Source organism: Balaenoptera physalus, assembly GCF_965194825.1.
Source record: "Balaenoptera physalus genome assembly, chromosome: 15".
Lineage (NCBI taxonomy): Eukaryota > Metazoa > Chordata > Mammalia > Artiodactyla > Balaenopteridae > Balaenoptera > Balaenoptera physalus.
In genome coordinates this window covers 92158217-92181697 of record NC_138894.1, presented here as the reverse complement: position 1 = coordinate 92181697, position 23481 = coordinate 92158217, and the positions used below count along the sequence as shown (strand labels likewise).

General features: G+C 35.9%; 1 protein-coding gene across 16 annotated transcripts in view; it reads right to left on the bottom strand.

The window, feature by feature from the left end:
* KIDINS220 (kinase D interacting substrate 220) overlaps positions 1-23481 on the bottom strand; it is a 105789-nt gene that overhangs the window by 11458 nt on the left and 70850 nt on the right. For 6 of the 16 annotated variants that reach the window (XM_082425812.1, XM_082425811.1, XM_082425809.1 and 3 more), the window contains exons 23-30: positions 20732-20910; positions 19419-19645; positions 17191-17304; positions 16382-16438; positions 10597-10629; positions 6276-6404; positions 4224-4322; positions 2443-2673 (exon numbers count right to left, since the gene is read on the bottom strand). In XM_082425812.1, coding sequence (XP_082281938.1) covers positions 2443-2673; positions 4224-4322; positions 6276-6404; positions 10597-10629; positions 16382-16438; positions 17191-17304; positions 19419-19645; positions 20732-20910 — 1069 coding nt within the window. The remainder of the gene's footprint in view (positions 1-2442; positions 2674-4223; positions 4323-6275; positions 6405-10596; positions 10630-16381; positions 16439-17190; positions 17305-19418; positions 19646-20731; positions 20911-23481) is intronic. The other 10 variants (XM_082425818.1, XM_082425805.1, XM_082425817.1 and 7 more) reach the window with 4 other exon arrangements.

The window sequence follows — 23481 nt, the reverse complement described above, 5'->3', positions numbered from 1 at the left end:
AAAAAAATAATAATAATTTAAGAATTCAAATAAACCCAAAAAAAGGCACAATAAACATCAGCTTAGGAAATTTTATATATATATATATATATATATATATATATAAATTAAAATATATAAATATATATATATGGACAATAAGAATTTTTAAAGTCCTTAAAATACCAAATTCTTTTAGAAGAATTCTGCATAACACAGCTTAACAAAAGCTGTGAACTTATGAATAATTTTACTGTTATTAGAAAGCTTTACACAAATTTTAATAAAATTCGTTTATTGTTAATATTTAAAAGTATAATTTAAGGTTATAGTGACAAATAACCTTAGGACTTGTTTTTATCATTTCAAACTTTTAAACTTATTTACGGAAAAAGTCACCTTCATTGATAAAATATAAAAGTTCCCCTTAGAAAAGAGAAAGAAGATGAGAGGTAAGGTATATCTCAAAAACAAAATACTCAAGTCTTTAAATGTATGTTAAATAGAACCTTTCTCAACTTGCACGACATGAAGTTTCTGTCAAATTCCAATTCAGAGAAAAAAAATGTACTCAAATGCAAAAAAAAAAAGAAAAAAACAGATTTTAAAAGGAAAAGTATAAAGTGCAATGGAAAAGATAAAAAGATAAATACAGGATCCAAATGAACAAAAATGGAAGCCTTGAGGTCAACAGTCAGGTCCAAGTAAACAGAAATAAAATATTTTTAAAAGTTTCCAATGTGAAGTTTTAGGACGAGAATTGCTATAGACCCAGAAAAGGTTAATAACGTGAGGAATAAAAAGTAAAGATTAGGAAAAACAGGAAGGAAATGGAAGAAAAAGAATCAAGGAAGTTTAAGAAAGGGCAAAAGCAAAGGTTGAAACGAAGCAGAAATAAAGCAGAGTCTTCCTTCCACCGGGAGAAAATGACCCAGCTCCCTGAGAAGGTTCCCTGAGATCCAGTTCAGGACAGTGCTGCCCTCACTCTCAAATGCAGTATGTGGACCCCTTCTCAGGGGATCCACGCGGTCTAAACTATTTTCCTAAGAATATGAAGATGACCTTTGCCTTTCCACTCTCATTCTCACAATAGTGTACAGTGGAGTCTCCAGAGGTTGCATCATGTGTGATCTCCCAGGAGATTCAATGCAGAAGCAGATATGGGAATCTAGCTGTCTTCTATAAAGCCAGGCATTAAAGAGATTTGTAACACAATATCATTTTCAGTAAATATGTTTTGTTTTGGAAAATAGTCATTTTTCATAAAAATGTTATTTATGTTAATATATAATTGGTTTAAGTTTCTCAGTTTTTATTTCTAATATAGTAAATACTGACAGATAAAACTTACATAAACGAAGACTCTTTGGGGGTCTTCGATAATTTTTAAGAGTGTAAAAGGATTCTGAGATTTAAAACAAGTTTGAGAACTGCTGCATTGATAGGAAGGCCGTGAGAGTTTCCAGGTCACGGTGGTAAATACCAAGTATGGAAAAGCAGAGGATGAGGATTTCTTAAGAAATGTTAAAAGGAATTCCAGGGAAAAGAAAGGAATTACTGTTGTTGAAACAGGGAGATAAACGGGTCAAGGGCGGACTTATCGTAAAATAAGGAAATTTTTATCTTAGCTAACACACAATAAAATGGCTTCTCAACTTAAAGAAATAAGATTGATAGTATGTAGGAAAAGATAATAACAACCAAAAAATATTTTTACTACCAAATCAAACACAACACCCTTAAAAATGGTAGACCTAACAGGTACTCCTTTCTCTAAATACGGCTCCGTTTCAGTAGAGAGTTCTTGGCAGCTACTTACTATGCTTCCTCCCTTGCTTGTCTTCTCTCTGTTCTGTACCCTGCTCTAGGTTTTTTCCTAGTTTATTTTTCTTCTTGTCCAGCCCTTACTCCTCACGTTCTCTCACTTTTGTTTTTATTCCTGAGCCTCGCCCCTCCTCCCTCTTCTAAGAACATCCAAAGAAAGAACTCACCCATATCTAACATCAGATAATAAAAAGAAAACGAATATCCATGAACAGCGTGCAACATACGAACTGAAAAACCAGGTTATGGTGCTCAAAGGGATAACACGGCAGGTTATCCAATAAAGATGTGTTTTAGCCGATGATTACTGAATTTAACAAGGAAACAGCAAGTGAAAGATGAACTCAGCTAACCACCTAAGTAGGCCAGTTCCTGTTCACCCTCGATGCCATGACTCTATTTCATTATTTTCTCAATTCTTATCAATTTCTGAAATCACGTTATTTTCTTTGTGTTTTACTGACCGTCCTCTCCAGAAGAACACAGCTCCTGGAGAACAGGAACTCCTCCCTCCATCCTCTTCACTCAGGGACTCACTAAAGATTTTCTGAATGACTATACAAACGCACCGACACAATCTCGGAGAATTAAATACCACCCTCTTCTTCGGTAATATGAAGAATGGCATTTAATAAATACCTGCCAGCTTAGGTTACTGTGGCGTGGAGCGCCTTCATCCAGGCCGAGTGTGTTGAGCTCCTCAAAGCTGAAGTTCAGGGTGTAGGGAGCCTGAGTGGAGAGCTCGGTGTGAGGCAGCTCGTGGGCCGAGCGGAGCGCAGATTCACCGTGAGCAACTGCGCTGCTGTTTTCACTCAGCAAACGTGGGTCCTCAGGGACCACCTGGTTTTCGGCATTTCTCATTTCTAGTACCTTAAGAGAGAGAGAAAAAAAAGTCATCAGTATCCGCACTGACAAATCCCATTTTAGAAGCTTTAGAAATTATCTTAAAAATTAAACATAAAGTTACTCTAATGGAAATGAGAAAGCATACTTCCTGTAAGTGAATTTCAAATAATTTGTCCTTATCTGCTTATCTTTCTATATTAATAATACAACTGACCCTTGAACAACACAGGTTTGAACTGCACAGGTCTGCTTACACGCAGATATTTTTCACTAGTGAAGACGGCAGTATTTTCTACATGGTCCAGGGTAGGTTGAATCCGCAGATGCGGAGGAACCTTGGATACGGAAGGCTGACTCTGTTATCAGTGGATTAATCTCTGAGTTGTTCAAGGATCATCTGTACTAAAAGAAGTACAGTCGGCCCTCAGAATCTAGTGGTTTTGCACCTGCAGATTCAACCAATCACAGATTGAAAATATTCGGAAAAAAAAATTCCAGAAAGTTCCAAAACTCAACACTTGAATTTGTCACACACTGGCAACTATTTACACAGCATTTACATTGTATGAGGCATCATAAGTAATCTAGAGGTGATTTAAAGTATACAGGAGGATGTGTGTAGTATGCAAATATTACTATGCCATTTTATATACGGGACGTAAGCATCTGAAGATTTTGGTATCCACGGGAGTCCTGGAACCACCCACCCACAGATACTGACAGATAACCGTAATGACCACAACCAGCACACATATACTATACTCTAATCTGACCACTGTGTTACTACTTTAATTTAAAATTTAACTTAAGAACAAAACAAAATGCAACTGGAGTGTGTCAAAGAGAACCAGAGCTGGACAGTAGCTAAAGCAGTAAAAACAGATTTTAACCAGGAACTATCACAATGGGGAAAAACGGACCTCAGGATAGAACTGGGCTCAACTCCAAAAGCAGCGTGGACACGTGGGCATTTACAGCCCAGGAACGAGGCGGGGATGAGTGGATGGAAAGTTGCTAAGAGGAAGCATCAGGGGTAAGGGGTGGGAGGGGGATTCTGGTTGAATTGACCTGACAGGATTCCTTCTGGAGGCAGGCCTGGGGTCTAGGACCTCACGGGGAGCGGAGGAGGGGTGGGGGATGAGGAATGTAATCGGATAGCGAGGGTGATCAGACACTGAGGGTGAGGTTCTTTCTCAACTGACTTAGCAGGATTCTTCCTACAACTGGGCGATGCAGGCCCAACGAGGACAGACACCAAGGTCGAGGCCTAGAGGCTTCGGGAAGCCTGACTGAGTGAGGTCAAGGAGAGTGTCCTGGTCAATGAAAGCAGGGAGAATTGGCAGGTGGCCTCTCTCCCAGATTTCCAAGTGAAATGCCCAAAAGGCAAATATTGCTAAGTGCTGCTGTGTATATTCTACATAACAGGATATACAAGAGTTGTACACGTAAATGTAAAATGTAATTTTTACATATTTTTTTTAAAATATAGGAAAATATCAGTTCAGACCAGTACTTACTGGCACTTGTTTTATAAAATGTTGTAAATAATTCTACAAATATTAAAAATATCTTACTGTGCTCCTAAAAAGATGCCAGTCTCCAAAATTCATATTCATTTCCTTCTTCAGTTCATCAATGTTACACTGAGCTAACACACGGCCATTTATGTTTGCCTGAATAAAAAAAAACACAAATACAAAGATAAACAAAATGTGAGAGATTCTGAACTTCTAGTGATCAAAAAGTACATTTATATTAGAGACTAGAAAATATTGACCTAAAGAAGGTTATCACCCCATGTAATAATTAATAAGCAAGTAGACTCTGAATAACATAAGCCACTCCATACTCTTGCAAGTGTCCTAGGCGCTCAAGTAAAATAAATCATTCTTCAGGGACCAACCCAAGAGCTAACCCTCCAACTATTTCCAAAACTACCTATTCTGCCATGAGCAATAACAAAACTGTTAGCTTTTTCCCTCTAATCATAAAACATGAACACGACGGCAAGCTGCTGGGAGGGGACAAAGACATCTGTCAGCATGTTGGTCACTGATGAACTTCTAAATGAAGTGAAGCGCAGACAAACTTGTTTATCAACTATACGAGATAACTTCAGCCACCAAGAACGTCCACCCACAAATTTCCCAGTCTATTAAATTCACAGAAAATGATCTTGTCACTATTGGGTCTCTGTAATTCTAGTCCCTTCCAAGTAAGAAATGATAGAATTTTCTTTATTAATAACAGGTAACTTACTTATTTTACAAAATACAAAACCTGACTTTATTAACTGTGGTAAAATTATGGAATACCTGGGTTTAAAACCGGCAGAATGCTCAGTTTCCAAGTTAATTCTGAAGAAAAGAATGTCCAGAGCAAGCCTACGGCAGAGGTCCTGCTGTAGAAATGCAAGGAGCTTAGCAGCACTTAAGAGACCAGTTGCTACAATCGGCTTCAAACAGCCAAGGCCTGAGAGTAAAGAGCTGAGTGGGGAGAGAACCACTGTCCTGAGGGAACCAAAATCGCCACAAAGGATCCATGTGGAGACCTCCCTCTTTCCTGACGCTCACCAAGCTGCCTTGAGGAGAGTCAGGTTTGTACCTTGGAAAGGCAGTGCTTGACACTTTCGCAAATGGGCATTAACACTAACTAGATCTGTGAGAAAACTAACATTATCCGAACCTTTCTGACCAAACATAGTTTAAGATTAGTGAAATGGTATATGTGCTCATAATTCTTTTAAAAACTTTTTAGATGCCAATCTTTAAAGTATGTAAATATTACAGGCTTGTGGTTAATGTTCTCCTTCACTGTATCTCTGATAGAAAAAGTATAACTTAGTGGAAGTATCTATTAAAACTGGGACTGGGTTAGCCTTGTATATGGGAAGCCTCCTCAAAATCCCAGGTTCGTGGTAGTTACTGGAATTGCAAGAAAAGATCTAGGAAGAAATAAACTTCCTCAAATGCATTAGCCTTGCAAACCCAAACCTCTGAGGTATTATCAAACGGGACATGATCAGAAATCCTCTAAGACATGAAAGTGAGAATTTGAGGAAAATGAAGCAAGTATGGTTTACTTGGATAATTATTAAGTCACAAATAAATACTATAATTAAAGAAAATGTAACATAAAAGAAAAGGCCTTCAAATGTTCTATGTTGCATATTGGAAATATAAGTTATTTTTCATCTTAATGTGAAATCCTTTAGAGCTTTGTACTTCTCATCAAAGCATTTTTGACTTACATTAGATATTTTTTTTTTTTTTTTGGCCATGCCACGTGGCTTGTGGGATATTAGTTCCCTGACCAGGGATGGAACCCAGGCAGTGAAAGCACCATGGCCTAACCACTGGACCGCCAGGGAATCCCCCCTTATATTAGATCATTTTACAGGAACGTTGTAATACAACACTTTATTTTCTTTTATCCGTTTCTAAACTAAGGGATAAAGGGGCAATTTTAGGATACAAATAGTAGGAAACCTGTTTCCACCTAGAGCTTTCCCATTTCAACAGAGAACTCGTCTTTGAGAAGCTAAATACAAAGTGCTCGCCATGCACTGAGCCCGCCACTGGTGCCCTCAGCCCTGTCTCGAGTCAGCGGGGAAACATGCTGGTCACCTTCTTGATGGTCGCACAATACTGAGGCAGCATGCTCTGGTCCAGCCCTTCTATTTGTTTCAGCTTCTCACAAACCGCATCCACATTCATTGAATTCAGTGATATTGTTCCTGAGGCTGGGCCTGATCCCTAGATAAGTCGTGGAAAAATACACGTATGAATAGCATTTAATGTCAGATATACGCAGTCACGTGACACAGAAACTTGTGACGTTACACTATAAGTACTTTGATTAACAATACATTTTCAAACTAAAGTAAAGACAGTGAATGTGTGCAGTATGGGGAAATGCCATTAGGGAACAGATTTAGCTACTGTTATACCTTAAGAAGTATCTTTTATTATAGCAGATAAAGCCTGATCAGAACCACTTTTCTAAGAAGACAGAACATTCCACGAGCCAAGCCGAGGCCAACTGCAAGAGAGCCTAACTTCAAACCGCAAGAGAGAAGGGTGTAGCCCTTAATAACAGAAGGACAGGGGGTTAAAAAAAGAAAAGGAACGGGGGGAATTACTGATGCCTACACTACAAAAATACAAAAAGTAAATGTATGAAATAATTTTAAAAGTGCCTATACCAAACAGCTTTAAATGTCTTTACAGACTACCTTAACAGTCTACGACTCTTAACTATCTGAAGTTTTCAGATCGTGACCACATTTTATACCCAAGGGATCTAAAACTTCCCCTTAAGAATCTATACAATAATCATGTCAATATGAAACAATAGTACTACTTCTTAACACATGTGGAAGTAAATATGATCCATTAAAATTTGTTCTCATTTAAAAGAAAAGTCAAAATAATAAATCTAGTATTTACTTAGAAGAAAAACATTTTCTGAATATGGTGACATACTAAAGAAGTATTCGCCTGTGGCCAACTGTATATGAAGCTCCTCAATTACAGATGTGGACACTGGCTTACAGAGAGGTAAGTTCTGGCTTCAAAGTCAAAGAATAAATAGCTAGTTAGTGGTAGGTTTGGATGGGAACCCTAACTTATCAGGTCTTATAACTTCCTATTTTCTTTGTTGCAACTGTCTATTTTTAAAGAGTTTATAGAAACTATAACCAAAATAAAGAGAAGACAAACCAACTAGTATAGAGGAAAACGCTCCAAATGACCTGTCTTGTTTACCAGTCAATCTAGTCTTAAAATAAATACAATTTATCCTATCCTCAAGTACGTGTAAACTTATATTTTCTACTGCCTCTTTTATCATTACCAAGGTAGACTATGACAGCCAAAACTGCCTGTTAGCTACCTGTTAAACATGATTTGTAACATGAAAGCATAACATAATACTCTATTATGAACTGATAAATAAATATACACACATAGTATATAAACAAAATATACCTATATTACATATAAATGTAAATACAGCTAGGAGATGAGACCATATTGAACAGACAGTGAGGCAGTAATTTTATGAGAGGGAGTCTTAGCAAGTTTACAAGTGTGAGACAGTCCCATAAAAATTTGTAAATTAATGCCTTGGAATATACTGCACAAAACACATTTATTTATAGTTTGTTTTCAATTAAATATAAATTTAAAATATGCCATATATTATACGGTCTGAGGTTCAATTACTTCAAAAATACTAAGAGCAAAACACTAGTTATTTCCAGAATTTAGTTTTCATATTTTTATACATAGTTCTGTTTTCTGCCTGGATGAGTATAGCCAATATTCAAAGTGTTAATTATCCAGTATCTACTATGGAAACTTAAACTGCTTTCTATGAATTTTTAATAACCATATTTGTTTTGTTTTTCTTTCTTTCTTTTAAACAGGTTTATTTGAGATATAATTCACATACAATTCTCCCATTAAAAGTATACAATTCAATGATTTTTAGTATATTCACATAGTTGTGAAACCATCACCACAATCAACTTTAGGACATTTTCGTATCCCTAAAAAGAAATCCTGTACCATTAGCAGTCATTCTTTATCCCTTCCAACACCTAGTCCCAATTCCCTAGCAACCACTAATCTACTGTCTCTGTGGATTTGCCTATTTTGGACATTTCATATAAATGGAACCACACAATATGTGACCTTTTGTAACTAGCTTCTTTCACTTAGTATGTTTTCAAGGTTCATCCCTGTTATAGCATGGATCAGTACTTCATTCTTTTTTATTGCTGAACAATACTTATCTTTCAAATGATCTTTAATACTGTCTTTCGTATGTTTTTATTCCTCAACCTAGCTCTTCTTTCTGGGTACATTTACACTTGTTTCCATTTTCTTGATTAGAAAAATCACAAACAAACAGTTTGATCACCAAAATAAATAATGATCATACTGGATTATAATTCATAGAAAAAAATATCCATGAATCCATACTGATATAAATAAAAAGTTGAATAAGTAAATAAATGAGGAAGAAGAGACAGCTTTTACTTATAGGATTCCAATTAATAAATGCAGAAGAAGGGAGCGGAAAATCCCCATCAGGAAACACACCACAAGTGGCTGTTCACAAGATGCGCCGGTGGACATGAAAGTTAATGGGCAAAAGTATGAGGAGAAACAGGATATTTGCAGAGTTTTAGAGTATCTCCCCCTAAATATTTACTCACTACAAAGGGAAAAATAAAACTTCACAGTGTTGAAATCTGGCAGATGCCACCTCAACCACACGACTGAGGTTAGCATGACCAGTGGGAAGATTCAGGCCCTCACAGATGCTCAACTATGATGCACTGAGAAGGACACGGCATCACTTCTGTGGGTCTCTTGCCAAAGATGTACAATCTTCTAATCATTAGGAAACAGCAAACAAACCCAAATAGAAGGACAGTCTACAAAATATCTGACCAGTTCTCTGCAAAAGTTTTAAGGTCATAAGAGACAAGGAAAGACTGAGGAATTGTCACAGATTAGGGAACTCTAAGGAGAAATAACAAAATACAACCGGATTGGATCCTGGACCAGAAAAATGACACTAGTGGAAAAACTGGTAAGATTCAAATAAAGTCTGTATTAAGAGTATTGTACAAATTTTCACTTCTGCTCTTGAGAAATACACTACAGTTAGGAAAGATGTTAACATTAAGGGAATGTTATTTTTGTACCTTTGAAGTCGAAAATTATTTTAAAGTAAAAAAAATTTTTTTAATCACAAAAAAACTCTATTTCTGATTGTGCTAAAAAAAAGCAAGTATAACAGACATGGAACAGATTAACCCTGTCTGCATGGGGTTGAGGGGGGGAATGTAAAATGTTAAAGAGTACCTTAAAGGAATCTGAGAATTCAGCAATGGAGACACATTAATAAAGATACTACCCTTTTCCTTTAAAACAAAAAACTCCACATTATTTTACTTTCATGATCCTTCAAAACTTTTACATTTTATCACTTGAAAACATATTTTGTCCCTCATTGGGGATTATGTAGAAAATATATATTATCTCTGAATGGCTTTGAGACGCTATAAGAAAAGACACAATGGATATCCCTGTAATTCCATGAAAGCTATAGTCTGACTATTAATTATTTGTGAGTTGGGTTTTATCAAGAAAAGGGGTAAATTATCAATAAATTAAAATACATTACAGTATGCTTCTTTGAATAAAAGAGAAATAGTGATTACTTGCCAGGTCTTTTCTAAAATAATCATATATAATAAAATTATTTTGAAACCAAATGAATCTTAGTAGCCAAAATAATGATCTTTAGATAGAACTCTCATAAAAAGAAGGAGAAAGAGTATAAAAGTGATAAGGAAAAAGCATATTCAATAACTCAATATGTAAATTCTTAATAGGAAACTAATTACATTACTTTGGCAATACAAAGAATGGTAACACTTTAAAGTTTATCATGCATTCTTACTTGAAATTTACTTGTTACAAGTCAAGAAAAGATCACTTCAGTATACATCACAATTCATTAAAACAATTTTTTTTCTAATACAGAAAACTGAATGCAGAAGATGTTAGTCTGTTTAAACTGTTAAATATAAACTTCAAAATACATACAAATCAGAATTCCTCCGGGTCAAAGTAAAGCTAGTAACTAGACAGATTTAAATTACTTTGATATAACTATATGATTTTATTTTATAAGTAGATTAAAGCTACACTCTGAAACATTATCATCTTTGGTAAATTTATTAAACAAGCACAGAATTGATTAGCCAGAAATGAGAGCCATGCAAAGGCTGAAAGCAGCTATTAAAATAAACCCAAGGCACCGAAATGAGCACAGATTTATAAACAGCCCAGCGTGAAGCTGCCAATGATTGCTTCTAATAGTCTAAAACAAGAAAAGTGAGTAAGATTTCACTGAAAGTTTCTGTACCTGTCTCTGTTTGTTAAACCCAGAGTCACACGGCTTTAAGGAAGGAATAAAACAGAATGAAGGACACGAGCTTAAAGTAAAACATCAAATACACATATGTAATAAAAACAGGCAGCACTTTTGTCACCCCTCTTACTTGCCCATGACTTCGAACACACCACCTCTACAGCAACACAAAGCAAGGAACACTCGCATACACACACACACAGTAGTTTCATTTCATTAACATGTGCTTGGTAATTTTAAAATTGTACCCTCAAATTTTATATTCTTTCTCTTAAAAGAATAAATCATGGGCCATACATTCAACAAGAAAACCAGGTAAATAAAATTTGCTACAAAAAGTCAATATTCCTACTATGCACAAGTTTAAAATTAATTTTTAAATATTCTGATAAAAAAACTGCCACTAGTAACTGCAGGCCAATTTAATAAGGTTTAAATACTTGGAATTCACATGCTCACTTCATAAAATAAAATATTATCTAGCCACACTACAGTTAACATTCAGAGATATACTTTTCAAGTTTGGGTTTTGTTTCACTGGGCATGTGGCACGTAATAGATGCACTAAAATACCATTTGAAAAGAAAGGCCCTAAGAGCCTTTCAGCTCAAGAAATCGTAAATATAACAGTGAAAAATATCTGCATACTGTGAGTAATGTAACTATTTTACTGATGTAGTTCTTTAAAACTCTAATTCAAAGCAGACACACTGCTACTAATTATTCTTCTGTACAAATTAGGTTGGTCATAAACATTCTTAAAATAGTTAAAATAATCTATAGATAACTGACAATATTGAGTCAAAGTTAATTTACAATGTTTTTCTTTTACTATGTCATTTTCTGGAGTACCTTACGGGAACCCTGTTTTCTAGTTTACATATCAACCTTATTATAAGTAGGTTTTTTAGAAAGTTACTATGTATATCTGTGGAGACTTGAACTACATGAGAAGTTTTGGGTTGGCCAAAAAGTTCATAACATCTTATGGAAAAACCCAAACGAACATTTTGGCCAATCCAGTAATAATTAGGTCAAAGTTGACAGATGAGGTTTAACACCACATGTAAGGGGGCAATCTTTAAGAAAACACAAGTTCAGGACACAATTTTGTTATTTTTTAACTTTTAACTGTACTCTAGGATTTCAATGATATCATTACTGCAGTATCCTACTTCTTCGATAATATCTCAATCAATTTAGTTGCAGTTTATTGTTTAGGAGAAAAGCTTTCTTGAGCTGAAGTCTGCCACAAAGACTTTGAAGCTGGAAGTGAATATAATTTCTCACTACATTACTAGAGAAAAAATATGTTAAAACTTTTCCAAATTGAAACAGATCAATAAAAAAGTGCACTCCTAAAATGCTTTAGAAAGTGTGAGTGAACCTCCTGAGAAAAGGTGCTGACTGCTGGCAGAGAGCACCTGCCCTAAGCCTGCATCTGCATGAAACCTGAAACGCGCCCTGCCTTACCCACGGCGTCTTTAGCTTTCTCATCCAAGTCTGCTCCTGAGCGATGAGAGACAGCTTGATTTGGACATATATTTGTTTAATAGGTTATGAGTTCTAAACCAGTGGTGGAAATAAAAATGATCTACAGTTGAGTCCCATCTTTTTTTCCCTTTTAACTTGGTCACGCCACCAACTGGGTCCGGTTTAATGAAAACCAAGACCTTCATTTTTAAGACTTTTATTAATTCAGTAAATTTCATCAATCTCTAAAAGTAAAAGTAACAGCACACTGGAAGGCAGGATAACTGTTATTAACACTGCCTCTGCAACTCTGAAGTTCTCTGCAATTAAACGTTGTGCTAATTATTTTCATGGCTTTTCAGTGAGGTAGCTGACCTAAATGAAGCTATCTAAAGGTATCTAGTAGACCCTGCGGCACAGAAGGTCGAGGAAGAATGACTTGGTAGCAACACTGATCGTTCCCGCTTGGCGGTCTCAAACCCATCACCTCCGTGAAGGCAGGATTTCCATCAGTTTTGTTCACTGCCACATCCCACTGTAACGGTGAACCAGTGGATGATCACACAGGCATCTGAAGGACTCAGTGCTAAATAATTCAAGGAAGGATAAGCGGGTAAAGAAATGCTCTATCACTCCTTCCTTCGAAAAAATGCTTTTCAAGGAAACACAGTTACCACCATGAGCAGCACACCCTAAATAAAAACACACTGAATACAACACTCATAAGAACAACTCTTTGAAAGACCACAACAAAATGCCACTGAGGAGACCTGGCTCAAGACAGGCCCTCCTTGGTGGGTCCTTCCCTTCATGGTCACAGAATGGTCTGAATGCCACTACTTCCTAGGGGGACCTGGACTGAAAGAAGGTAAAGGCACCAAGTAAACTTCTCCTGGGAAGCTTTCAAAACTGTAAAATATTTGGAGCATTCAGATAAGCTGGAAATCCTTCTAAATTCTAGGAAGACAAACCGACTCTAGGAAATCAATCCACCTTGTGGGCCAGAGAAGCATCACCAGATAAAAGGCGGAGTTAATCTAAACTGACTGGAGTGTTTATACACTACTCCCACCACTGAGAAGAGGTTATTTAACACAAAACAGTTTTAGTTTCTGAGTCTTTTTAAAGCTCCATGGAATTTGGTCTTTGGGACAGTAGTAATAATAACGATGATTAAGTAATTAAAGCATGCAAAGGCTGAGTAATCCTTAAATCAGACCTAGGAGGTAGGTCTGCTTTCTCCAGATGAGGAAGTTGAGTATCAGAGAGGTTAAGTAATTTCTCCAAGGCAAAGAGCTAATCACCAGGGCCTATTTAACTTGAATGACCAAGTACCTGACCAAGTCATGCTTAGCATTAACAGGGGCAAAGAGGGCAGCACGGTGGTGACAAACGGTCCACGGTAACAGCCACACGGATTCCAGGTCGGCACCTGGTGCTCCCCTCCTGGGAGCCTCAGGTAAGTCTGCACCGTGGCACTGGACTAGACCACGGGTACTAGCGTCCTCTGAGGATCCCCCAGAGGGAAGGCAAGTCCAAGGTGGGGGGCCAGAGTTCTTCTTTCACTGGTTTTGTAAACTAGAATTCTCATTAAGATTTCATTTCTAAAAAAGGCTTCTCTGCTTTGAAAGTTTGAAAAACACTAGTCCTTTCTTGCTCTAATATCCTGGGGATCATATCTTGGGCCCAATGTTAATACTATTTTTTTCAGTTTTATAAGATTTGGCATATATTTTCTCTATTGTAAAATCACAGTGGAAAAAAGCCAGCACAGAGGCTTGTATTTTACGTCTTCGCCTTAGTGAGACACTCGGACATCTCTATAATTTATCTGATAAGTCCCTGGCTGGTCTTCACAAGTCACGATCATTACAACGTTCCTTAATGTGAGAAAACTCAACTATTTTCATAAGGCTCTGCTTTATGAAGGTTTATGAGAAATTCCTTGAGGTAAAAAAAGATGGGACCACCTATATTGAAAAGACCACAGAGAGCTGGTTAACTCTCTATGATCTGGTTTTTTGGTGTGTTTTTTTTTTAACGCATTATTGTGTGTCCATAATGACAAGACAATTTGTCCAAAAATGTTTGCGTAGCTCCTGACTTATCTATAAGCAGCTCTTGTCATCAAGTGTTGCATACAGGAGACAGGTGAATGAGCGGAGATGAACTCACCTGCAGTCTTCTTATCTCAGAAAGCACATCGTTTTCTACTACAGGACTGGAAAACTATAGGAGCCATGAAAGGCTAAAAAAATTTTTGTATTATACTAACTACTTCTTTGTTGGTTCAGCTATAAAAATCCCATACAATGTTCTCATGTATAGATACTTCTCCACATTTCCACCACTGTTTTTAACACGGCTTTGAACTGTCTACTTGAACTAGTCTACTTCTAAATAAATTTTACATGCTATTGTCATTGTTAATTTCTTAAAAGCAAAGAAGGCTTGGGAAGCAACTATTATTCACTAAGCAGATTACAAAACTACCTTTTAATATTAAACGAACAGCAAATAGTATGGTTATTTTACTAAACAAAGGCACTAATATATTCAGAGCATTTTTACTCTTTGTTATTGCGCTTGTAAACACTTCTTAAGAATTGCATTATTTCCCCTTCCCCAAAAACTCATTTTAAAATTTGCCCAATGCTCCTTCACTGGTCCCTGAAATTACAGACACCTTTTACTCACAAGTGTTTGTCCTTAAGCATGGGAATAGCTACTACTTCAGCATGTCTCTGTCAGTAAGACCATCAAATTCTTCACAGGATCTAACTTTCATCAAAAGTTTGCGGAGGAATTTCAGCTCAGAGAAGTGCACTGCATGCACGAAACTATGTATTAAAGGCTCTCTGACTAAACTAAAAGTCATCCGTGCACACAGTGGCAGTGATCCATGGATCACATGTTCCCTCAACACCCAAACGGAATTACTATGGTTTATTGTGTCTACCATTCGTGGATAACTGAAGTCTCTCAAACACTTCAGCTAAAATGTTAATGCCTTAAAAAGAATCTTCAGCTCCTCAATGAAAACACCAAAATGGCTCTCTTCCTATTTCACTAATATTACCTCAAAGAAAATTAAAGTTAAAAAAAACTACTGCCTATTCAAATGTATGTTTTAAGTTAAAAATTATGCATAAATTCAGGATGCAATATTTCACCAAAGTCATTCTAACTGCTATGCTACATTTCTTTAGATTAAATTGATCATGTTTACATGGGCATAACATTCTGCAAATAAATCAACAGAACTTAAGATACAAACTGGGGTCTTAAATTCCACATTGATAGAATGAATGAAGATTTTATGGCTCGTCACATTAAATGTATTTCTTATTAAGTACAAAGCCTTGAATAAAAAATATACAAAGAGACTTCCTACAAAAGTTGGTTTTTTAAAGACACCCATCCTAAAGTGTTGGGGGGAAAAAGTTTTAAATAATTCCCTTTACATGCTGTACTAGCTCTGTTTATCTGGAAATTTTATCTTAATAAATACTGTTGACCCTTGAACAACACAGGTTTGAACTGTGCGGGTCCACTTATACGCAGATTTTTTTCAATGGTAAATACAACAGTACTACACGACCTGCGGTTGGTTGAATCCGGAGATGCAGAACCACGGATAAGGAGGAACTACTTCCGCAAGAGGGCTGACTATAAGTGACAGTCTCTGTTTTAGACTGCTAGGATTTTAGGCTGGTAGGAGGCTTGGTGCTCCTAACCCCTGCATTGTTTAAGGATCAACTGTATACAGATAAAGAAAAGTAGCGCTGTAGTAGTACTGAATTCACACCAAGCATGGGCACCTAGGTTAAGCATGAGCCACTAAGGACCCATTCCTGGTCTATACCGTCTAGCTCATAATGCCTTTCTGCACTCTCAAGGTTGATCGGAGATATTTTCAAACCTATTCTACATGTGTGGTACCAACGGCAGGCTTCAGAAAAACAGGCAAATGTGAAAATAAAGCCCAACATTAAGGAACTAATACCACCAACTGAATGCTCCTGACGACTGCTGGAAAAACCCCTTCCTTATTGGACGACAAAAAAAACCCCATCCCATGTCATTGAAAAAGGGGAAAAGCAGGAGGAAATGAAGGGTAAAGTTAAACATTAGCTTTTTAATTAATCCGTGAACTACAATTATTAGTATTCAGCTACTCTACAGCAGCTGCCCATCACACTGCAGATGCACAGTTAGTGAACTGCTGTCATCGTGATTAAGACAGTCGTTACTGCTGCAGAAGCGGGAGAAGCTCGCGTTCCACACCACAAGACTGCTCCGTTACCCGCGAGGAGTCTGTGGGTGAAGAAGGCCCCTCGGCAGCGTCCTCCTTGATAACCTCCTAACAACACAGAACGAGAGTGTGGGTAAAAGGTGAAGGGTGAGCCAGACAAGGACGATGAATGAACATGATGCTAAAATAATACATAACACTGAAACCTGGCCGTGATTAGATGTTTTTCCTTCAATGATAATATTTTAAAATTTAAATAACAGTTTAATTTCTATAGCTTTTGCCTCCTAATTTAAAAAATATATTAACAGGGAATTTCTTTTTCTTTTTAATTGTTAACCTACGTTTATCATCAGGAACACCTAAAATTTTAGGCACAAATGTATTTTGTTTTGGATTAGAGTTAATAGTACATTTGAATACTTCCCTGATTCTACTTAATTTCTGCTATTCAATCAAAATGTTCTTTCAATACGTCCTCTAATTTTTATACCATAGGGCTAGCATATATATAGATAGATAGATACAGATACCATATATGTATGTCCTTTAAAAAGAAATCAGAAATTAGCAGATGTAAAGGTTTAGGTTTTAAAAGTTTGATAACAAACATTATTGGCCAGAAACTCTGGTTGTAAAAAACTCATCATTTACTTCCTGACGCTGCAAGTCATTTTCCTTTCATAGATATTTACCAGAAATGAAAACAAAATACATTTTGTGTTAGTAACAGCTTATGTTTCTTAAAACTACTTATAAAATAAGTTGCGCTTTTACTACAGAAAGGACATAAGCAAACTTCTAATGCTGACTATGTTTCATATTAGAGTAATACTTTAGTTACGCTTTTTTATACTTACTAGGCCATTGCTCTGATCTCTGGGCAAATTCGTTTTTACTGATGGACGTGAGATGAGATGTTGGGAGCCGCCAGGGTAGTACCTTGGCGTGTAAAGGTAAGGGGCAAAGAATGGCTATGGAGAAAACACGTAACAAAACCATTACCGAAATCAAAGCAAAATGAGATGTAGCAAACGAAACTAACCAATAAAATACAACTCCACGTTTTTAATGTAAGTGACAAAACAAAAGAAAAAATGCCTCACTAATATTCTATAAGATATCAAACCCAAACTTAAGACATATTATTTAAATTTTTATATTGTTGATTTAATAAAGCTTTTTAAAAAGCAACTAAAGTTTTGTACCTTACAACTTGACACCAGAGTTTCTCTTTCCATTTAACAATTTTATGGGTTTACCATGTGTCAGGTTCTAAGTGATTTACAAATATTAACTCACACTCTCATAAAAAAAAAAAAAAAGCAAAATAGAATCTCAATAGAATACTATTCTTTACCAAAAAAAGATTAGCCTTAAGTAAGACCAAAGAAAGTCTGAATTATATGAGAACCTCCTAAGCATGGATTCCAGGAATACTGTTACTCTAAATTCCTAGAGTTTACTTTACATTCTATATCCTGGACTTTACTCTGTCTCCTAAATAAGCAAGCATATTTTTTAAACGGGGAATTCATTGTTTAGAGGAGATCTATAACTACACCATTTATTTGTATCCAGCTTCATATAAACAGGAGCTATCAGATTATATGGGCTAAAAATAAAGATTAAAACATATGAACTTTCATTACACTGATGATCTTCCCTTACGTTTTTCACTCCTGCCATTTTAAGAAAACTGTTCTGCTTTTAACTTTCAGACTAAAAACCTCAAATAACTAGAGCAAAAAATAATTAGATCTAAAAACATGAGAAATTTTTAAATGTTTTAAAAATAATAAAACGATATTAAAGCGTCACATCATTGTCATTCATGTGAAATTAGTGAACACACGGTCTCCACCTAGATGGTATGGTAATTTAATATTTAAAAAAAAAAAATTCTTGGTCTCAAAACTTCAACTGTCATCTAATTATCAATTGAACCATTTTATGAAAAAATAGAGCAGATTTTAAGACTGGCAAATAAAAACCCTGCATTTCACACTGCCTACCACTCAGTTAAAGTTTACAAGGATGAAATTATAAAATTCTATTATAAAATGCTATTGTTCCACCTTTTTCTCCTTATTTGAGTAAAAGAATGGAATAACATTCATAGGACCTCTCTAAACGGTAAACCTAATAACTTACATGGCTGACATTTCTCAAAAACTGGAAGATTTAGATTTTAGAATTCCCGCTTTGCCACATTTATTCAAATTTCTCTATCTTCCTAGCTTATATGAAATTTATTTAGGCATGCACTTGGCTTCTATGAATACTAGCCCCTGTGTTTTCTCAAATTAGACTAAAGAGGGAGAAAACAAAAATAAAGAAACTGCAAGGGATCTTAGAGTACAGTTCCAGAAAGTATAATACTAGAGCAGATGCTCCATTTTCCTATAGGAAATATTAGTGTTTAAGACCATTAAAATGAGGATAGCTTGGACCTACTAAACTTGATAGGGTCTGAATACTGCTGATAATTAATTGTGCTCTCATCTTTTGAAGTAGAAAATTATCATATTTATACTATGCAAATAATTATACAGGACTGAAGATAACTTGAAATAAAACTCTAGAAGTTGGCTACAGTGCTATTATTTGGCAATAGCACCTGAGTCCTACCAGCAGTATTTCCCATTATTATCTCACATTTAAAAGCTGTAACACATATTAAATACAGGTTTACTGAACTACTATAAAAATTATCATTGTTTTAAAGGCCAATATAAATTATTATACAAGAGTCAACAAATGGAATATTTGTTTATAAACAAACAGAAAAACAGATCCCTTTGAAGCATAGGATAGTCTCTGCTGACCCCGTAGAGTTCACTTTCTTATTAAGATAATAAGTAAAAGCAAAAAGCATCTCTAATGTTCAGACTCAATTGAGATCTAGAACAGTTAAAATTCAAAATTCTTCTGATTTTTAAAAAATCATACTGCATTCAAACTTAACACTTTTTGTCTTTAAAGCTAAAGTACAGTTTTAAAATAATAACAGACTCCATTAGCAGAAAACTTCTAATACTTCCCTGGAAGAAATTCTTAAAATTTAAGATTCCTAGCACTTGCTTACTCTGTTGTAGAACGGATGCTGGGGTCCCGTCATACCACTGTAATAGCTGCTATGGGGCTGTGGTGACACAACCCCTCCTCCAAACGGGGCATTGAAGGAGGTGGAAGAAGAGCAGACCGACGCAGGCTGACTGTAGCCCGACGGTGGTCTAGGGGGAGCTTCGTGCAGAGGTAGCGGGGGATACGCAAGTCCTCCGATATTAATCTGGTCTCTTGCAGCCCGAACATCTAAAAGATTAAACAACACCCCAGAAGGCAAAAGAAAATAGAACATTAGTATTTAGTCCAATTACCATTTCCTCCTTTAGGTACCAGATAGAAACATGACTGTATCACTCTTGCCAAGGATTTCAACTGGGTTACAGAAGTAGACAGGAAATTTTGAATACTCCATAGACATTTTAGCAAGAGAAACTCAACTACTTTGCATAAAAGCTTTTTTTCACCATTTGAAAAGTCACCAACATTTGGATTCTTCTCCTCAGTTACCAGAACTATAAATTTTTTTCTGACTTTTCAAGGTATTTGTGCTATTCTAACAGTTCTTGTGACTCATAAAGTTTTGTTCATTTTTAATAATTCACACTTGTGTAGTAAGTATAACGTTAGCTAAGATTGTGGGTTTGCAAGCTATAGGTCTCATCCACCTCTGAACAAGAACAATAAACAATTCCATAGTCACAAAATACACCTCTGACAACAGCCTTATGACAGGTATCTAAAGAAAGAATGCAGGAGTATAAGGCTCTCTCTTCATAATTCCTGGAAAATGCAAAGGTGGGTCAGGAGCACCTGCACCACACAGAAGATAGTACATTCCAGCAAAGGTTCTGTGTGTGTTCACGTGCATACAGCGGTGCCTCAAGAACAACTTAAGTTTCTCCAAACTCCTCATGTCACTGTCCGCAAGTTCTAGTCCACAGATTTCAGTTAAAATTTTAAAAGTGATATAGATTTTCTTACCCCTCTGGATAGAGATCCCTATTAAAGACAGAAGACTGGTGACAGAAAAATTACAATGGACTGACATCTTAAAGTGGTGACTGTACCGTTAAAAGGAACCTGATTCCAAAGAAGGTTCAGCTGTGTAGGCTGGGAAACATAAAAAGGTCAATTTAACAAACAGCATTTTCCTAGCATTCCCAAAAGATGTCAGACTGCCGGTCCTCGGTTTCATTAATTCTCCTGTGTAGTGCTTGGTTCAATATTTCTCGGTGTTTCATGGAGCAGGAGAAACTTATACAGCTAAGTTAGAAATAGGAAAAGTTTTCAGTACTTCAGAGAGGAAAAATTAAATTTATTACTAATACCCACCTGCAATTATTTCCCGTAGTTTGGGGTCTAGATTTACAGTGCATGGCAAAAAGGTTTTTACATCTCGAGCCACAAGAACTGGGGTCCTTGAAGACAAAAACACTTCAAAATTTCTTATATCTCCATCTATTTCCAGGAGTGGCTCAACATCTTTAGTTGTTGGAATATTCTTTGATATTCTTCAAATAAGAAACAAACAAAAATGGTCATTAATGTCACTATTAGGCAAATTCTGCATGTAACTTAAAATTTGTTATTTATAAAAATAACACATTATACACCTTGCTCTCATAATTTTTCTTAAAAAAAGAAAAGAACAAAACAAGTGGTACAGTTACAAAATTACTAAGGTAACAAGTGTGAGGTCAGAATTACATTGCCCTAATGAAAGGCAGGATTGGGGCTAGGAAAACAGAGAAAGGAAAGTAACATATTCTAGGTATGTCACATGTTAATGATCACCTCTCAGTGAAGACTAAATGAGTTACCATTTTACACACGTGAGCAGTAGCCTCAGACAGATTACACAGTCTGTCTAAGCCACACAACTAAGAGAATCTGACTGGCTCTAAAATCCATGCTCATTATAAAATACCATGGTTCTTGCCTTTGCAAAGAAAAGAAGAAATAAAGAATAATTTCTAAATAAATTACATGAACTAGAAAAAAAGCACAGATTTTTCCTTTTTAAAAAAAGGTTCTATTTTCTATTATAAAAGTAATCTGTGCTTACTATATAAGCATATATATAAGGCAAAGAAGTACAGAAAAACAGAAAGGGGGAAAAAACCACATCATTTTACCAACCAGACACGATAACTATCAATTACCGTGTCACTTAGTCTATTTTTTATTATGCATAACTTTTAACCTAGTTGAATTTATATATGTAAATAATTTTGTATCAGGCAGAGGTCTTAAATGTAAAAACAAGTGACATTCATTAAAAAATACTTAGTAAACACTTCTATGTTGAACTATATGAAACTGCCATTTTTATAGGTCAAAACGGTCAAATATTGACAATTCCATAGGGTTCAACCTACTACATGCCAGGCCATGTGCCAATCTGAGGCAGTGAGTAAAAATACATCACAGAGAGATAAAGGAATGGAAAATATGAAGGAGCTTAAAAGACAAGGAAGTAGATGACAAATCTGGATATAACCCAAATGTCCACTAACAAGGAAAAGATAAATAACTTGTGGTATAGCCATATAATGGAATACTACTTAGCAATAAAAAGGAATGGACTTATTTATATATGTAACATGGATAAATCTCACAGTAAATTATGTTGAGTGAAAGAATATAGCAAATAAAGAATACATAGTTGTATTTTTTTCATTTATATAAAACTAGAAAATGTAAACCAACCTATAGTGACAGAAAAAGGATAAAGGTTCCCTGTGAAGTCAGGGATGTGGGGAAGAGAAACGACAGGGAGAGACTTCAAAGGAATGGGAGGGGACTTTAGGAAGTGATATGTCTGCTCTCCTGACGGCGGCGACAGTTTGGTGGGGATGCGTGTGTGTGTGTGTATATATTTGAACTTCAGGAATTGTACAATTTAAATATAGCAGGTTATTGTATGTCAATTATATCTCATAAAGCTGTTTTAGAATCACTGTAAATCTGAAGATGTCTTCAAAACACTCAATTCCCAATTAGTCAAGAATATTAACTGTGAGATTATACTGAGTCTAGCTTCAGAGAAGCAGTAAGATTTTCATGCCCTTCAAAAAAGTGAAGTGGAATCTTACTCTAATACTAGTTATAGTTACGTTATTTCTCTGGGACTAGCACTTGACTACTCAGGCCCACTACTTGGCTAGTAGCCACTTATTAAAAGCCATCTAAAAGAAAATCCAGAGAACAAAATTAGCAAACAAGAAAAGAACAGGGTGCTGGTGAGAAAATAAGGATAGCAATTTTGTCTTAATGAATTTCAGGAAGTCCCTTTTATGGACTCATGCACACGTGCACAAAACAAAAAGCCCTCTGAAATGGGATTACTTCTTAATAAATTAAACTGGCTTTCAAACTGATTATTAAATATATTTAAAATGAAATGGAAAACTTGAAGAATGGTTTCACAGAATCATCTGCAGAAGTGGCCAAAATACCAGAGCTTAAACAGTTAAAAAGGTAGTTCATCTATTTCAGGAGTTTAACATAAAAGACTAAGAAGAGAAGCTAGAAAGATTTAGATGAAAACACACAGCTGACAAGTCACATGAAACAAATTAACTGGATTTTAACGCCAGCTCTGCTTAAGCTTGAATGTGGACAGTGTTCTCGATACGATGAACAATACTGCTGTTCACAAGCCAACAGTCTGCGGCTGGTTTCCAGATTGAAGTCTCTATTCTAACCTTTTGAGCTCAATACATTAAACTCTTCTACTGAAAGAGATATTTATGTAAATGATAATCTTTTGGCAGTAGGCCACCAAAATCATATGTGCCTTTATTTTTCAGATATTTTTCCAAAGGTTAGTATTTAGAGAATTTAAGCAACTTCACTTTTCAATTAAGAGTGAATTTAAATTTCCAGTATTATGAATCATGTGAATTAAAGTTGCCAGCAGTTAAATGGCCCACAGAAGGCATTATAAAACCTCAGGCATCAGTGATCTCCCAGTAAGTTTAAATGCAATCTCCTTCTATGCTACCAATCTAGCAGTACTTGTTAATGCCAACATCAATGTAAGTTAAAAGCATTTTGATTATAAATGACAGCAGTTTACA